Genomic DNA, 17,098 nt, shown 5'->3' on the forward strand with positions numbered 1-17,098 from the left:
TATTGTAGGCACTGTTTCCAAAAACATTAGTTGACACAACCAGAGGGAGACGGTAATATAGAGCAGCAGTCCCCAAAGTTCTTGGCATCAGGGACTGGTTTCGTGGAAGCCAAGGTTTCCGCAGACTGCGCGGGGGATGGTCCAGGTGGTAACACAAGTGATGGGGAGTGATGGGGAGCAGCAGATGAAGCTTCATTGCTCCCCCAGCCCTCACCTCCTGCTCTGTGGCCCAGTTCCCAACAGGCCGGTACCAAGGCCCAGGGGTTGGGGACTCCTGATACAGAGGCAGGTAAGCTACAACCTGTGGGCTAAGTCAGCCCAACGCCTGTTTTTATAAATAAAGTTGTAAAGTTTATTTTTATAAATAAAGGAACACGGGTACACCCACGCAGCAGCTGCTTCTACATTCTAAGAGCAGGGCTAAGTGACCGCATCAGAAGCTGTATGGCCCTCAAAGACCAAAACACGTCCTGCCTGGTCCTTGGCAGAAAAACATTCTAAGACCTGAGCTAATACACTGCATGAAAAGAAGGTCAAACATTTCACTGAAAAGATTACATTTTAGAGGTATAATTTTAACATCTTGAGTCTATTTGAAACAAAATAGGTTCAAAAATAGATACTAAAAATCTGTTTTAACATCTTGAATCTATTTTAAAAATTGTACAAGATGAGGGAAATCAAAGTTCATAGTAATTTATGTAAAAACAAACTGGGATGTTAGAATTACTTGACTCACCAGCCATATCAGCAGACCTGCCCAAGGGGTGGATGCCACAAATACATCGCTCTAAAATCTTTTATGGAAAGTCCAACAGATTTAACTGACCTCCAGCTCAGTGTGAGCCAACAATGGGAAGTGGCTAATTTTAAAATGCTGATAAAATCTTAGGCTGCAGTTCTTAAGAATTAGAGCATCCAGAATCACGGGAGACTCCATTGTATCCCAGTTATTTAAGGAGCATACAAATACTCTACTTTTCTTGCAAAATGACCTTGAGAAATGATGGAGAAGGCCCATTTGGCAGGCAACACTTCCTACTGCTAGGATCCACAATGTTCCAAGGACCCTCAGAGTTCACCCCTGGGAACAGGGCAGCTACTTTCCCTGACTCACTGGGTTCCCGTGACATTTTATCCCATCTCTTTCTCTAGGTACTTTAGAAATTAAAAGTAGAATAGATAAGACCATCTACTCATGTATGCCAGGATCTATTTCCCTGGTCTAGTTCAAGGATGAATGCTTTCAAAAGAGCAGATTCTATCACTTTCTTTCAGAAAGCTATCCTAGAATCTACTCATTAAATAGTCAAGAATAGTTTCTTAAGTCAAGCCAGAATCTACCCAATCTGATCCTCTAATAAGCCAAGAAAAAAAGAAATTCTCTTAGCACCTGACTCTGAACAGCTAGAAAATAGTTGAACCATGAAACTCAAAGAATTTCAGTTCTAACTTAAAAACAGCATCACCTGAAATCTCAATATATTTGTCAAGCTTGCCTTACTTTTTTAAAATGTGGAAGAGAATATGCCAACTAACGCCCAGTCCTGAGGGAGGAAACGCCTAATAAAACTTGTTACAAGGCATCTTACAAATAAAAATCCCACATATATTCCACAAAATAAAATACCAAAGAAGGGCTTGAAAGCTGGAAAAGTTACATCCCTCATCACTAGAGATGCTCTAGATAGAGGCTTGAGCACTGGTTCCTTAGAATTCTGGGTGTTGCTCAGTGTGCCGGAGCTACCAGTGAGGCTGGAGGGCTGTCACGAGGATCCTGGACTCCTTCCAGCTTAAACTAGGGCTGCTTCACATTACTGTGCTTTATATACTTGGTTTTCACCTGAGACTTCATTCCTCCAAGTGCTTGTCTATAGATTCACACCACATTCAAAATAATATCAGTGTAGTGAAAACTCTGACTGAAGTACATCAATGGTCATTTTGCACAGAGTCCTCTGTCTTATTAATTTCATTTTCTTTACCTTAGATCCTGGGGCTCCAGGCTGACCTGGTGAGCCATCGCTTCCCATCAAACCCTACATTTTAAGTGGGAATTGCAAGAGTAATTTAGAGAAGAATATTAAAAAGCAGTCAATCAATTTTCAAGTTATACAGTCCCATAATAATTAATCCACTAACATGTAATGCAATATATGGGAAACTTCCCTTCACACAACCAAATAAAGGAGAATAAAGAATCATGTTATGCAAGATAACATGAAGGCCAGCAAAGCCCTTTCAACTGGTTGCTTAAATCACCTACCAATAGCAAAAATTACCGGAAAGCTAGTAAAAAACAACTGTAAAGAAAAGTTTATTTTCCAACACTCTCACTTTCTTCCTTTTCTCATGATGACCAACATTTAAATTTCTTCCTAGATATTATTTTGGTCAATTTTACTTACATTTTTTATTTTCTTGAATAATGTTTTTAAAGTGTTAAAATTTAATACATTTTCTGAATATAATAATCTGTAAGTTACAAATGGCTATATTTTTACTAATCATATGATTCAAAATAAAACACTGAATAACTACTCTAGCAACAAGGAACTAATTTAATTTAGATTCAATTTATATACTATTATATATATTAAAAACACTTGCTTTCTCTTTATCATAGCAAAAGAAATGTGATAAGCAATAATATTCAGTTAGCATTATCAGAAAACGGAATCTCAATATAGTCACACTGAAAATACCATATCATCACTACTATGCTTTGCTATCAATTTAGGCTGTTATCACAACTATAAAATGTAAAATATACTACTCATAGCACAGTGTTTCAAATATTAGAAATATTAAATATACTTATTTTTGAAGTTCAATGAAGTTCTATTTAATACTTTCATTTTCTGGAAGCTAACTTAAATACTAGTATATAATTAAGTTTAATTTTTCAATGAAAAAATAATTTTGTCATGATGATGGAGGTAGAGGAAGAATATTCCATTCAAATCTTTCACCAAAATTTTATCAAATCTTTTCACAAGGTAAATACCTGCTTTTTAAACTTAAATAATTAAATGAAAAGTCAGAAACTATCAGATATTTTTTACTCAAAATAAAACTGTTACAGGCAATTTGATTCATAGGTTAAAATCCACATCACTTTTAGTAATAACTTTCAGAAATTTTTTATGGAGTCTTATATACCATAAGATTTTCATAACTTTTAGTATCAAACTCATATGTCCCTTTACTCCCAAAACTTCCAAAATTATTTTCTCACTAATTTAGGATCTTCCTATACAACCTGTTCTGAATGTATTCTTCCTTATTTGTATAAATTTGTAAATTATCTAAAAAATAAAAAAGAACATTTATTTTTAGACCTTTTCATGGTGCTCAGTTTTTTTGTTTTTGTTTTTTTAAATAAAGAGCTGAAGTATTTGTTTTCTGGTTTAGCTACAGTAAGAGTTCTTGATCTTTTCTTAGATAGCCAACTTTTTGAGCAGCTGAAGAAATCTATTCTCCTCTATAAAAATGGACAAAATCTTTTTCATACAAATGGATGGCAGTTGTGGAGCCTGTGTGTCTCGTTGCTGAACACCTGCATTGTGTGAGGTTCAGAATGAGAACTCTGGGTACATCGCAACACTATTTCACACCCCAAAGAATGACACTAACGTACAGGTATTCCCGGAGCTCCTTTCTTCCCTAGTGGTCCTGGAGGCCCAGTGTCTCCCTAAAAATCAAATACAGATAAAGTTTAAAATTGCAAACAATCAATTCATCATTAGGAATTTCCTAGCAAAGCATTCTGGAGAAGGAAATGGAAACCTACTCCAGTATTCTTGCCTGGAAAATTCCATGGACAAAGGAGCATGACAGGCTATATAGTCCATGGTGTCGCAGACTGGGACATGACTGAGCATATCACAGCATTTAGATTTCAGCTTTGGGGATTGAATGTTGACCTTATGCTCCAAGAATTTCTCTGAATCAAGAACAAAAGCCCTCATCATCTTTGAGAGAGTGCTGGTCTTATGAGAAGTAGGGGAAGTCTTCAAAGATCCTTTAATAAAACATACTCTCTATTACAACTATAATTATGAAGATTTGAAACTCTGCAGAAACCTCATTAGAGATAGAGATGCAGGAAACAAGAGGGCTGGGGGTGTTGAGGGTACATGCTCAGGTTTCAGGAAACGACACTGGGCGGCTGAACACCTTCAAAGGCTTAAGACTCTCAAAGGCGGCTGAAGTGGTACATAGGCCTGCCAGCAGGGGGCAGCCAGGCTCCCCAAGCCCCAGCTAGGCTGACAGGATGCCTGCCTGCTAGGATGAAGCAATGAGCTCAGAATCAACGATCAAGACAAGGGAAGCAGAAAACCACAAGACTGAGAATCAAGAGCAGTAACAATGAACTGCAGATGTTAGAATGGCTAGAAACTGAATTCGGAGCTATTATCTGAAGTCTTTACAAATGAAAGAACAGAATCATCAAAGACTATTAAGACTGAAAACAGAACAAGAGGCTATGAAGAATAAAAAAATGCTATTAGCACAGAGAACTGTATTCAATATTTCCCTGGTGGCTCAGCTGGTAAAGAATCTGCCTGCAATGTGGGAGACCTGGGTTTAATCTCTGGGTTGGGAAGATCCCCTGGAGAAGGGAAAGGCTACCCACTCCAGTGTTCTGGCCTGGAGATTTCCATGGACTGTATCGTCCATGGGTTGCAAAGAGTTGGACACAACTGAGCAACTTTCATGTCACATAAGGAAAAAGAATCCAAAAACTCATTCAGTTTTATATATATATGTGTGTGTGTGTGTGTGTGTGTGTATATGTGTATATATGTATGTATATGTATATAAAAATAAAACTGAATGACCTTGCTGTATACTTGAAACTAACACAACACTGTAAATCAGCTGTACTTCAAGGAAAAAGAGTAAAAAGATATCATTAAAGTTTGAAATTCTAGAAATGAAAATTATGATTGCTTATATTTTTGTATCAACTGATGCTTTTAACAACAGGTTAGACACAGTAAAGGAAGAATAAATAGAAAATAAACATAACCAAAAAATTAACCAGAATTTAAGGATCAAGGATATGAAAGTAAGCAATTTATAAATGGAGAGGACAAAATTAGAAGGAATGAGATATGTCTAACTAGATTTTCTAGAAAGAGCAGAAAGTGGAGAATGAAGTAACATGGAGATTAACAGCCCACGTCACTCAGAGTTAACAGAAATACCTACACAGAGCCAGAAAGGAAACTGAATTCCCACCAAGATGAATACAGATAAATCCATACCGAGACACACTGTGCTGAGCTTTAAGAACACAAAACACAAATAAAATACCTTAAAGAATGCCAAAAGAAGGGACAGATCACTTGCAAAAGAATGGTGATTGGAACAAGAGCAGATTTTTCATAGTTAACCATGGAAGCTGGGAAATGATAGTAGAAAAACTTCAATGTATCAAGAGGAAATAATCATCAACCTTGAATTGTATACCCTACAAAAATCCTTTGTCAAACACAAAAGAGTAAAATAAAGATATTAGTAATTAAATAAAAACTGAACATTTACAATCAAGACATCTGTACTAAAGGAATTTCTAAAGATATAGTTCAGGAAATAGAAAGCTTACCCTGAAAGGGTGGTCTAAGAGAACAAGACAGAAAGTAACCAAGTAAAATAGAAAGTGTGTGCATAAATTCAAATTTATACTACCTGTATAAAACAACAAAAACAAATTGTAAGGTCAAAATAATAGCTTCCAAAATTAAATCATATTTGAACCATTAACTACGGCCATAAATGCGACAAAATATATTCCATGTGAAGAGACATCACCATTTTGCCCTTTTCATAAACAGATCCCAGGCCCAAATCTTTCAACTTTCAGTCATACTTACTTTTTGTCCCATTAATCCTTGGTTTCCAGGAAATCCTGGGATTCCCTGAAAAGAAATAAAGTAGATTTTTAATTTAAAAAATTTAGACAGTATAATTAAAGAAGAATGGGCCAAAATGGGAGTTTTAACTTGCAAATGATGCCAATCATCAAGCATAGCTCTGGACAGCATGAAACTGCCATTTATAGGAATTAAATTTTGGAAAAGAAAAAATTTATGGGATTTAATATTATATGAACATGTACTGATATTTACAGCTTTAAATATAGACTTAAGAAAAGAAACTATGAGGATATTAACCTTGGCCTTCTTTCAGAGCAACGTAAGTGATAAAATAAGGATATTTCACTTGACCACTTTCTTACTTTACTTATAGTGATGAACGCAAAAAGACTGTCAAATCATAGGAGTTCAAATGCAACAAAACAGGTCCAAAGGCCTCACAGTTTCTCAACCATAACTAAAACTAATGAAACTAAAGACTTCCCTTCAAACTGAGCCTTGAAACACCCAGGAACTTAACTCCTTATGTAAGATACAGTTCTCTTTCTCCTGATGACTTCCTTGCCAAGACAATTGTGGAGCATATGCAGAGCAGTTTGTGGAGAGACACAAAGAGAGAAGGAAAGAAAATTCATTCACCTGGTTCAACCCAAATGTACAAGTTCTCTAGCAAGATTCAGAGAAAATTAATGCTAATTGTCTAACTTTAAGAATAACGCCAGCACATTTATTGACAGGAAAGTAGTTCCATTGACATTCAATGCATTTACCAAAATGATCGTTTATCACACATATTTATTGAACAGTGATAGTATCGATCAAAATTTATTTCTTCCTAGCCCCTTTCCATTTTCCTAGCTCCTTTCTTGATGACACTTCAATTGAACAAATGACTATCATTTGTTTTGATGTAAATGTATTGACTCTGGCCAAAAAAGGAATTTGGAAGATAGGGAAATTGAGCACCATCAGTATTTCTCTGAAAGCCCTCTGCATCCTCAAGGCTTTCAAAGAACAGCAGTGGTCCTCCATAAATCAGGGCAATGAAATCAAGTATTTTCTTCTGCAGGGAGAGTCTGCCATTGTTTTGATGTCACACCTTAACTATTAACACTTGTCCATGTGGTAGCCACAATTATGGTGCAAGATACAGCACACAGTTTTAGTTTTAAAACCCAAACTTAAATTCCATAAAGTGGAATTCAGTTTGATCCTATTTGGCTCAATTCAATTCACCCTTTGCAGAGAACAAAAGTTGTATGAGAGCGATGACCATCAACTAGGGGCTCACACACTAGTTGAAAACACAAGTCTTTATAAACATACTAACTAGAGAATAAATAAAACAACATAAAAATTTAAAGTAACATTATAATACATGAGCACAGTATGTCCATTAGCACTTTAAAGAGAAATCAAAAGTAAATAATTGAGTGATGAGTATAAAGAAAACAGAGTGATGTGAACTGTGTGCTTGTAAGGCAGAAAATGCCTACTCTCAAAGCAGTCAGTTAAAGTCCACTTCAACAGACCACGTTTCAGCATGAAACCATCCAGAACCATATCCTATTCAAATACACACACACAAATTCAGTAAAATGATGAAGGTCTGAATGTAAACAAAATTCAAGTAAAATCTGCCTGTAAACTCTTATCAGATGCAAGGTGGATACAGAGTTCTGCAGCTGCGTCAGTGCTGTGTTGCTTGGCCCCAAGAATTCCTAAAGAGATCCTGCAACTGCCCTGATACCGTCAGACCTGAGAAGCTGACTTTTGTGCCGCATAGAAACTTTTGTTACTTAAGGTTTCATCCCTGTTCAAATCTCTATGCTCTTACACAATCTGTATTAGTAGTTATTAGTTACTCCTGTCTCTGCAGCCAACCCCACTGTCAGCAAGCCTACATTTTCACTCTGAAGGAAAAACAAAACTATGCCCAAACATCCCTGAGCAGCACCCAGGCCTCACCTCCTAGAAGGTCTTAAGAGCCCCCATTCTACCCAGATCAGTCCCTGGATTTGATTCAATACCTTTGATTTGAATAATTCTAATACTAAGCATGGTCTACATTAGGACACACCCAAAAATCTTACATTATTTCAACATATCCAATATCTAATATTGAGAGTACTTGGGAGGATTTCAGATTAAGAAAAATAGATTCCTTTGCCTATTTCCTGTCTTCATAAATTAGTCAAACATGAATACATTCGGTCAAAGATATGAAAAGAAGTCATAATATCTTCTAGTTCAACTGTATCGAGAATTATTACTTACTTCATAAATACCAAGCAAAACACATAATACTATATAATATTCAAAATAAAATGTAAAACAATTTATAAAAGCAATTCTTGGCAAAACTAATATAATACCACAAGCATGCATAGAATAAAAAACTGTTGAGAGAGAGGTTCACAAGAAGAACTGAAATCACTCAGAGCTATATTAGTTAATAAAATTCTCCTAGACAATATTTTCCTGGGTCTCCCAATACGTTCACTGAAATTGACTAAACTTTGCCAATTTTACAGTAGTAGAAATATTATTCAAAACCATTTGAGTGTTACCAGTTTGTTGATTCAAAAGTATTTAGTAACAATTACTTCATAGGGTAAATGTTTTTCCAAGCAAACTACTTTATATTTCGTATTCAGCCTGTGTGGTTTTGGGTTCAGGCTACTGTGAACATGTATAAGTAAAGACAGAAGTAAGAATTTTATTTGGTGAGAATAAAGGAACATGTTCCCTCCAGTTCTATGATTTCAGTTTGGGCTTGAAGAAGAGCAGAAAATCAAATGGAAAATCCTGTGTAATGCTGTGGTGAAAGAATGCTGACATGAAAAAATGTTCTAGAAGCTTCTCTGTAACCATTAAACCATTACTGTATAACAAAAAAGTCATTAAAAATAGAAATGCATGATTTAGAATAAAGGGTTTGGCACCTATTTCCTAGAGACCACTTCATAATGAAGGAAATATGTCCATGATGCATTACTTAGAAAAGACAAGATATCACTTTATACTTTTCCACATGCAATGGAATATTTAACTCCTGAAGTCAGAGCATCTTGGGTCAACTCTGACTAGATTGGGTGCATTCCAGATGGTATGGTTGTTGACTCTTGGATCAAATCTGCTGTTAAGTAATGCAATAATTTCAATGTACAAAAACAAATCTAATCAACTAGTGGAATTTTTAAATAAAAAATTTCAACCTTTCTACAGAGTTTTACAGATATTTATTATCATACAATTATCAAAATATTAGAAGTATATAAAGTTTTCTTCTATTATATCAAGAAGTGATTTGCTCATTCCTAAAGATGCGATTCACGGGGTCACAAAGAGTCGGACAGGACTGAGCAACTGATCTGATCTGATCTGAAAGATGCAATGAATACAAAACACATATATTTACAGTATCATTCTTATTAGCTACAGACATTATAAATGATTATTAATAAAGGCCAGAATAGAAGCAGTTGAAAGTCTGGATTCTGGAGCCAGTCAGACCTTCATCTCGTACTGATTGACTCCAGGCCAGATATTTAAATTAGACTCTCAGTGTCCCCATCTTATACATGATGAAAAATAACAGAACTTAGCTCTATGGTTGGTATATTATGTCAGTGAGTTCTCACCAGCACTTAGCTCAAACTTTCTGGGTGGCTCAGATGGTAAAGAATCTGCATGCAATGTGGGAGACCTGGGTTTGATCCCTGAGTCAGGAAGATCCCTTGGAGGAGGAAATGGCAACCCACTCCAGTATTCTTGCCTGGAGAATCCCCATGAACAGAGGAGCCTGGCGGGCTACAGTCCATGGGGTCACCAAGAGTCAGACTTGACTGATCAAATAAGCACACAGCACACAGCTCAGAGCTGGGACAAAAATAAACAAATTTGCATCACTTTTCAGAGCTCATTCCTGAAAGTCGCAAAATAAATGAAGTCAATTCTTTTCCAAGACTCAATTTTTGTTTTCCTTCATTTTGAGGACTTCTTTTTTTTTCTCGTTCTTTCTTCTTTTTAACATCTTCCCACCTTGCCTTCCTCTGCCTCATTCCCGAAAGATCACACTGTGTTCGAGATGACTCTGGCAATCTAAGGCTTACCACTAGGGGGCACCAACAGGTTAGCATTGCCGCTCATTCACTAACCTTGCCTTTTCATGTTTGGCTGATTCTGACTGCAGAAAAATACTATAATGAGGTTCCAGATTAAGATGGAAGATTAGAACGATCCTGAGCTCATCTGCTCTCATGGACACACCAAATCACAACTGCATAGGGAACAACCATCTCTGAGAACAACCTGAAGACTAGCAAGATAGATTTTCTAAAATTTAGGACAAAAGGAAAAGGCTACACAGGGGCAGAGAAGCAATCTGGTTATAATTCTCGTCCCCAGTGTGAAGACCCACCAGTGGGAGGGAAATCACAGCTGGAGAGGTGCCCCCTGAGGAGTGAGGGGTGTGAGCTCCATGTCAAGATTCCCAGCCTGAGACCCTACATTGGAAAGATGAGCTCCATAACATTTGGCTTTGAAAACCAGTGGGGTTACACTTGCTCCAAGTCCCAGGACAGATAGAGCAGCTTGAAAAGCTCCTGGGTCATATAAGAAGGAGATCCTTTGAATAATTTATGGCAGGTGCTGGGGGACAGGGATCTGGTGGAGCTTCTCTGGGATCAGAAGTGCTGGCAGGCATCATTCTTTTTCACTCTCCACCTAGCTGGCCTGGTACTTCTGTCATTTTCTATCAACCTAGCGAATACCATGCATCCCTTTCCCCAGCATTCCCCAGAGGACCTGCCCTCGCTGCCTACTGTAAAGCACTTCCCTCCCCATCCTACACAGCAGGCTGCCCCAGCACCCCTCCAGAGCAGCTCCTGATCCAGGGAGTCAACCCACACATCAGGGAGCCATCACAGCCCAATCACAAGAGGAGGACACATGTGACCCACACAGGAGATACCCCAGGAGCACTTGACTCTGGTGACCAGAGGGGACTGTACCACTCAGCTCCACAGGACATCTTGTACATAAGACTGTCCTTTCAAATCTGGGACATGTAGGTATTATACTTAATACATAGAAAGAGACATACAGATTTAGGCAAAGTGAAGAGATGAAAGAATACCTTCTGCTCTTCTGCATGAAAGAAAAAGACAAAACCTCAGAAAGAGAACTAAATGAAATGGAGATAAGACATTTTCCAGATAAAGAGTTCAAAGTAATAGTCTCAGAGATGCTCACTGAACTCTGGAGACAAATGGCCTAACTCAGTGAGAACATCCATAAAGAGATAGAAATTTTTTTTTTTTAAAGCAACAGGAACTTAAGAATACTGAATATGAAATGAAACACAGACTGGAAGGAATCAACAACAGATTAGACAATGCAGAAAAATGGATCAGTGATCTGGAGGACACAGTAGTGAAAATCACCCAACAGGAGTAGAAAAAAGGAAAAAGAAACCAAAAAAAAAGAAAAAAATTAGGATAATTTAAGGGATGTCTGGGACAACCCCAAGCACACCACCATTTACATTATAGGGGTTCTAGAAGGAGAAGCAGAGAAGGCACTGGTACCCCACTCCAGTACTCTTACCTGGAAAATCCCATGGACAGAGGAGCCTGGTAGGCTGCAGTCCATGGGGTAGCTAAGAGTCAGACACGACTGAGCGACTTCACTTTCACTTTTCACTTTGATGCATTGGAGAAGGAAATGGCAACCCACTCCAGTGTTCTTGCCTGGAGAATCCCAGGGACGGGGGAGCCTGGTGGGCTGCTGTCTATGGGGTTGTACAGAGTCAGACACGACTGAAGGGACGACAGAGGATGAGATGGCTGGATGGCATCACTGACTCGATGGACATGAGTCTCTGTGAACTCCGGGAGTTGGTGATGGATTCATGGGGTCACAAAGAGTCGGGCACGACTGAGCGACTGATCAGTTCAGTTACTCATTCGTGTCCGAATATTTGCGACACCATGGACTGCAGCACGCCAGGCTTCCCTGTCCATCACCAGCTCCTGGAGCTTGCTCAAACTCATGTCCATCAAGTTAGTGATGCCATCCAAGCATCTCATCCTCTGTCATCCCATTCTCCTCCTGCCTTCAACCTCTCCCAGCATCAGGGTCTTTTCCAATGAGTCAGTTCTTTACATCAGGTGGCCAAAATATTGGAGTTTCAGCTTCAGCATCAGTCCTTCCAGTGAACAGTCAGGGCTGATTTCCTTTAGGATTGACTGGTTTGGTATTGGCACAAACATAGACCCACAGATCAATGGAACAGAATAGATAGCCTGGAAATAAACCCACACTTAATTTACAAATAAAAAGCCAAGAATATAGTGGGGGGGGAAGTCTCTTCAGTAACTGAGATGGGAAAACTGGAGTTACATGCAAAATAATCAAACTGGAGCAGTGTCTTACACCATAACTCAAAATGGATTAAAGACTTAAAAGTAAGACCTGAAACCATAAAACTCCAGGAGAAATTTTTTGGATCCATCTCCTCAAGCAAGAGCAACAAAACCACAAATAAACAAATGGGACTATATCAAACTAAAAAACTTTCATACTGAAGGAAACCATAAACAAAATGAAAAGGTAACCTACTGGATGGGAGAAGATATTTGCAAATTATGTATCTGATCAGATCAGTCACTCAGTTGTGTCGGACTCTTTGCAACCCCATGAATCGCAGCACGCCAGGCCTCCCTGTCCATCACCAACTCCTGGAGTTCACTCAGACTCACGTCTATCGAGTCAGTGATGCCATCCAGCCATCTAATCCTCTGGCGTCCCCTTCTCCTCCTGCCCCCAATCCCTCCCAGCATCAGAGTCTTTTCCAATGAGTCATCTCTTCGCATGAGGTGGCCAAAGTACTGGAGTTTCAGTTTCAGCATCATTCCTTCCAAAGAAATCCCAGGGCTGATCTCCTTCAGAATGGACTGCTTGGATCTCCTTGCAGTCTAAGGGACTCTCAAGAGTCTTCTCCAACACCACAGTTCAAAAGCATCAATTCTTTGGTGCTCAGCCTTCTTCACAGTCCAACTCTCACACCCATACATGACCACAGGAAAAACCATAGCCCCTTGACTAGATGAACCTTTGTTGGCAAAGTAATGTCTCTGCTTTTCAATATGCTATCTAGGTTGGTCATAACTTTCCTTCCAAGGAGTAAGTGTCTTTTAATTTCATGGCTGCAGTCACCATCTGCAGTGATTTTGGAGCCCAGAAAAATAAAGTCTGACACTGTTTCTACTGTTTCCCCATCTATTTCCCATGAAGTGATGGGACCAGATGCCATGATCTTTGTTTTCTGAATGTTGAGCTTTAAGCCAACTTTTTCACTCTCCACTTTCACTTTCATCAAGAGGCTTTTTAGTTCCTCTTCACTTTCTGCCATTAGGGTGGTGTCATCTGCATATCTGAGGTTATTGATATTTCTCCCGGCAATCTTGATTCCAGCTTGTGTTTCTTCCAGTCCAGCGTTTCTCATGATGTACTCTGCATAGAAGTTAAATAAGCAGGGTGACAATATACAGCCTTGACATACTCCTTTACCTATTTGGAACCAGTCTGTTGTTCCATGTCCAGTTCTAACTGTTGCTTCTTGATCTGCATATAAATTTCTCAAGAGGCAGATCAGGTCGTCTGGTATTCCCATCTCTTTCAGAATTTTCCACAGATAGAGGGTTAAAATTCAAAATATACAAAGAATTCATATGTCAACATCAAAAAAATAATTAATCCAATTAAAAAATGGGAAGTGGACCTGAATAGGAATTTCTCCAAGAAAAGCATACAGATGGCCAAATACACATGAAAAGATGCTCAACATTGCTAATCATCAGGGAAATGCAAATTAAAATCACAATGAGATATCACTTCACACCTGTAAGTATGGCTATTAACAAATAGACAAAAAATAACAAGTATTCGTAAGGACGTAGAGAAAAGAGAATCCTTGTGCACTGCTGGTGGGAGTGTAAATTGCTACAGCCACTGTGGAAAATAGTAGGGAGGTCCATCAAAAAACTAAGAATAGAATTACCATATGGCCCAACAATCCCTCAAAGTGGTAGTCACCAGAGGGGATGGGTAGGGTGCTGGGCAAAACAGGTGAAGGAATTAACAGGCACAAATTTTCAGTTATAAGACAAACAAGCCTCAGGGATGTGCAGATGTGCTGTACAGCACAGGGAATAGAGTACATAATATTGTAATAATTTGGCATGGTGACATGGTTACTAGACTTACTGAGGCTATCAATTCATAAAGAACAGAAATGTCTCATTATAATGTAGTATGGTGATATTGTAACCTGAAAATACTGTAATACTCTATGCAAACTATACTTCATTTTTTAAAAAGGGAAAATGCTATAATGACATTGACTTTTTAAATATTTTAAGTATGTTTCATTACTATTTTTGAGAAAGAAATATGTTTGCAGTGGAACTCTGCAATGTTTTCAATTTTTTTTTTTTAATTCCACACTAACTGACAGATCATTACAAATGATGTACAAAAGGTTATTTTGCAGTGAAATAATTCTGAAGAGAAGTAACATAATCATAGCTGCCAGACCAAAAAGCAACCATTATACAAGTACTTGCAATAAATCCTTATAAGGAAATTATCAGTTTTATGACACCCTTTAAAACAGTTTTACTACTCCCTTTCATCTTTAAGGGGATGGAAAGGAATCTAAGAAACAAAGGTTGAAGTTATTCTCCCTAGTCTACAGACTAGGACTCACTTGGAGATGGACTCAAAATAGCCAAAGATCATTTCAACAGAAAATGCCTTGTAAATAATTTTGATCTACTTGTGTTTATATATAACAGAAAATACCACCAGTTTGACATAATAAGCTACAGAATGAGACCAGGGCTATCACAGGAAGACTCTCTGGAGAGCCCATGCTAAGTTGGTTCATTTTACCGGCATTTTTCTTTTGCACCTAAAGTCACCTCTTCATTTTCTCTTTTTCTTTAAAAATTTGTATTGACATATAGTTGATTTACAATGCTGCATTCGTTTCAAGCGTACAGCTAGTGATTCAGTTATTTGGTGGTGGTGTTCAGTCGCTCAGTCGTGTCTGACTCTGATCCCATGAATTGCAGCACGCCAGGCATCTCTGTCCTTCAGCATCTCTCGGAGATTCCTCAAACTCATGTCCATTGAGTCCGTGATGCCATCCAACCATCTCATCCTCTGTCGTCTCCTTCTCCTCTTGCCTTCAATCTTTCCCATATCAGCGTCTTTTCTAACGAGTAAGCTCTTTGCATCATGTGGCCAAAGTATTGGAGTTTCAGCTTCAAAACCAGTCCTTCCAATTAATATTCAGAGTTGATTTCTTTTAGAATGGACTGATTTGATTTCCTTGCAGGCCAAGGCACTCTCAAGAGTCATCTCCAACACCAAAGTTCAAAAGTATCAATTCTTTGGCATTCAGCTTTCTTTATGGTTCAACTATCACATCCATATGACTACTGGAAAAATCATAGCTTTGACTAGATGTACCTTTGTTGGCAAAGTAATGTCTCTGCTTTTTAATATGCTGTCTAGGATGATCATTTCTTTTCTTCTAAGGAACAAGCGTATTTTAATTTCATGGCTGCAGTCACCGTCTGCAGTGATTTTAAAGCCCCCAAAAATAAAGTCTCTGTTTCCATTGTTTACCCTTCTATTTGCCATAAGTGATGGGACCAGATGCCATGATCTTAGTTTTCTGAATGTTCAGTTGTAAGTCAGCTTTTTCACTCTCCTCTTTCACTTTCATCAAGAGGCTCTTTAGTTCCTCTTCATTTTCTGCCATAGGGTGGTGTCATCTGCATATCTGAGGTTATTGATTTTTCTCCCAGCAATCTTGATTCTGGTTTGTGATTCATCCAGCCCAGAATTTCACATGATGTACTTTGCATATAAGTTAAATAAGCAGGGTGACAATATAGAGCCTTGATGTACTCCTTTCCCAATTTGGAATCAGTCTGCTGTTCCATATCTGGTTCAAGCTGTTGCTTCTTGACCTGCATACAGATTTCTCAAGAGGCAGGTCAGGTGGTCTGGTATTCCCATCTCTTTCAGAATTTTCCACAGTTTGTTGTGATCCACACAGTCAGTGGCTGTAGTGTCAATGAATCAGAAGTAGATTTTATCTGGAATTCTCTTGCTTTTTCAATGATCCAACAGATGTTGGCAATTTCGTCTCTGGTTCCTCTGCCTTTTCTAAATCCAGCTTGAACATCTAGAAGTTCTCAGTTCTTGTACTGTTGAAGCCTGGCTTGGAGAATTTTGAGCATTCTTTTTTTTTTTTTTTTAATTTTATTTTATTTTTAAACTTTACATAATTGTATTAGTTTTGCCAAATATCAAAATGAATCCATCACAGGTATACATGTGCTCCCCATCCTGAACCCTTCTCCCTCCTCCCTCCCCGTACCACCCCTCTCGGTCGTCCCAGTGCACTAGCCCCAAGCATCCAGTATCGTGCATTGAACCTGGACTGGCATCTCGTTTCATACATGATATTTTACATGTTTCAATGCCATTCTCCCAAATCTTCCCACCCTCTCCCTCTCCCACAGAGTCCATAAGACTGTTCCATACATCAGTGTCTCTTTTGCTGTCTCGTACACAGGGTTATTGTTATCATCTTTCTAAATTCCATATATATGTGTTAGTATACTGTATTGGTGTTTTTCCTTCTGGCTTACTTCACTCTGTATAATAGGCTCCAGTTTCATCCACCTCATTAGAACTGATTCAAATGAATTCTTTTTAATGGCTGAGTAATGCTCCATTGTGTATATGTACCACAGCTTTCTTATCCATTCATCTGCTGATGGACATCTAGGTTGCTTCCATGTCCTGGCTATTATAAACAGTGCTGCGATGAACATTGGGGTACACGTGTCTCTTTCCCTTCTGGTTTCCTTGGTGTGTATGCCCAGCAGTGGGATTGCTGGATCATAAGGCAGTTCTATTTCCAGTTTTTTAAGGAATCTCCACACTGTTCTCCATAGTGGCTGTACTAGTTTGCATTCCCACCAACAGTGTAAGAGAGTTCCCTTTTCTCCACACCCTCTCCAACATTTTTTATTTGTAGACTTTTGGATCGCAGCCATTCTGACTGGTGTGAAATAGCATTCTTTGCTAGAATGTGAGATGAGTGCAATTGTGTGACAGTTTGAACA

The 17,098-nt window shown here is 38.4% G+C and overlaps 1 protein-coding gene across 2 annotated transcripts in view; it reads right to left on the bottom strand.

Annotated features, from left to right (window-relative positions):
* COL21A1 (collagen type XXI alpha 1 chain) overlaps nucleotides 1-17,098 on the bottom strand; it is a 231,890-nt gene that overhangs the window by 19,351 nt on the left and 195,441 nt on the right. For both annotated transcript variants that reach the window (XM_070360774.1, XM_070360773.1), the window contains 3 exons: nucleotides 5,883-5,927; nucleotides 3,641-3,694; nucleotides 1,986-2,039 (listed from right to left, as the gene is read on the bottom strand). In XM_070360774.1, coding sequence (XP_070216875.1) covers nucleotides 1,986-2,039; nucleotides 3,641-3,694; nucleotides 5,883-5,927 — 153 coding nt within the window. The remainder of the gene's footprint in view (nucleotides 1-1,985; nucleotides 2,040-3,640; nucleotides 3,695-5,882; nucleotides 5,928-17,098) is intronic.

This window comes from Bos mutus, chromosome 23 (genome assembly GCF_027580195.1).
Source record: "Bos mutus isolate GX-2022 chromosome 23, NWIPB_WYAK_1.1, whole genome shotgun sequence".
NCBI classification, from domain to species: Eukaryota; Metazoa; Chordata; class Mammalia; order Artiodactyla; family Bovidae; genus Bos; species Bos mutus.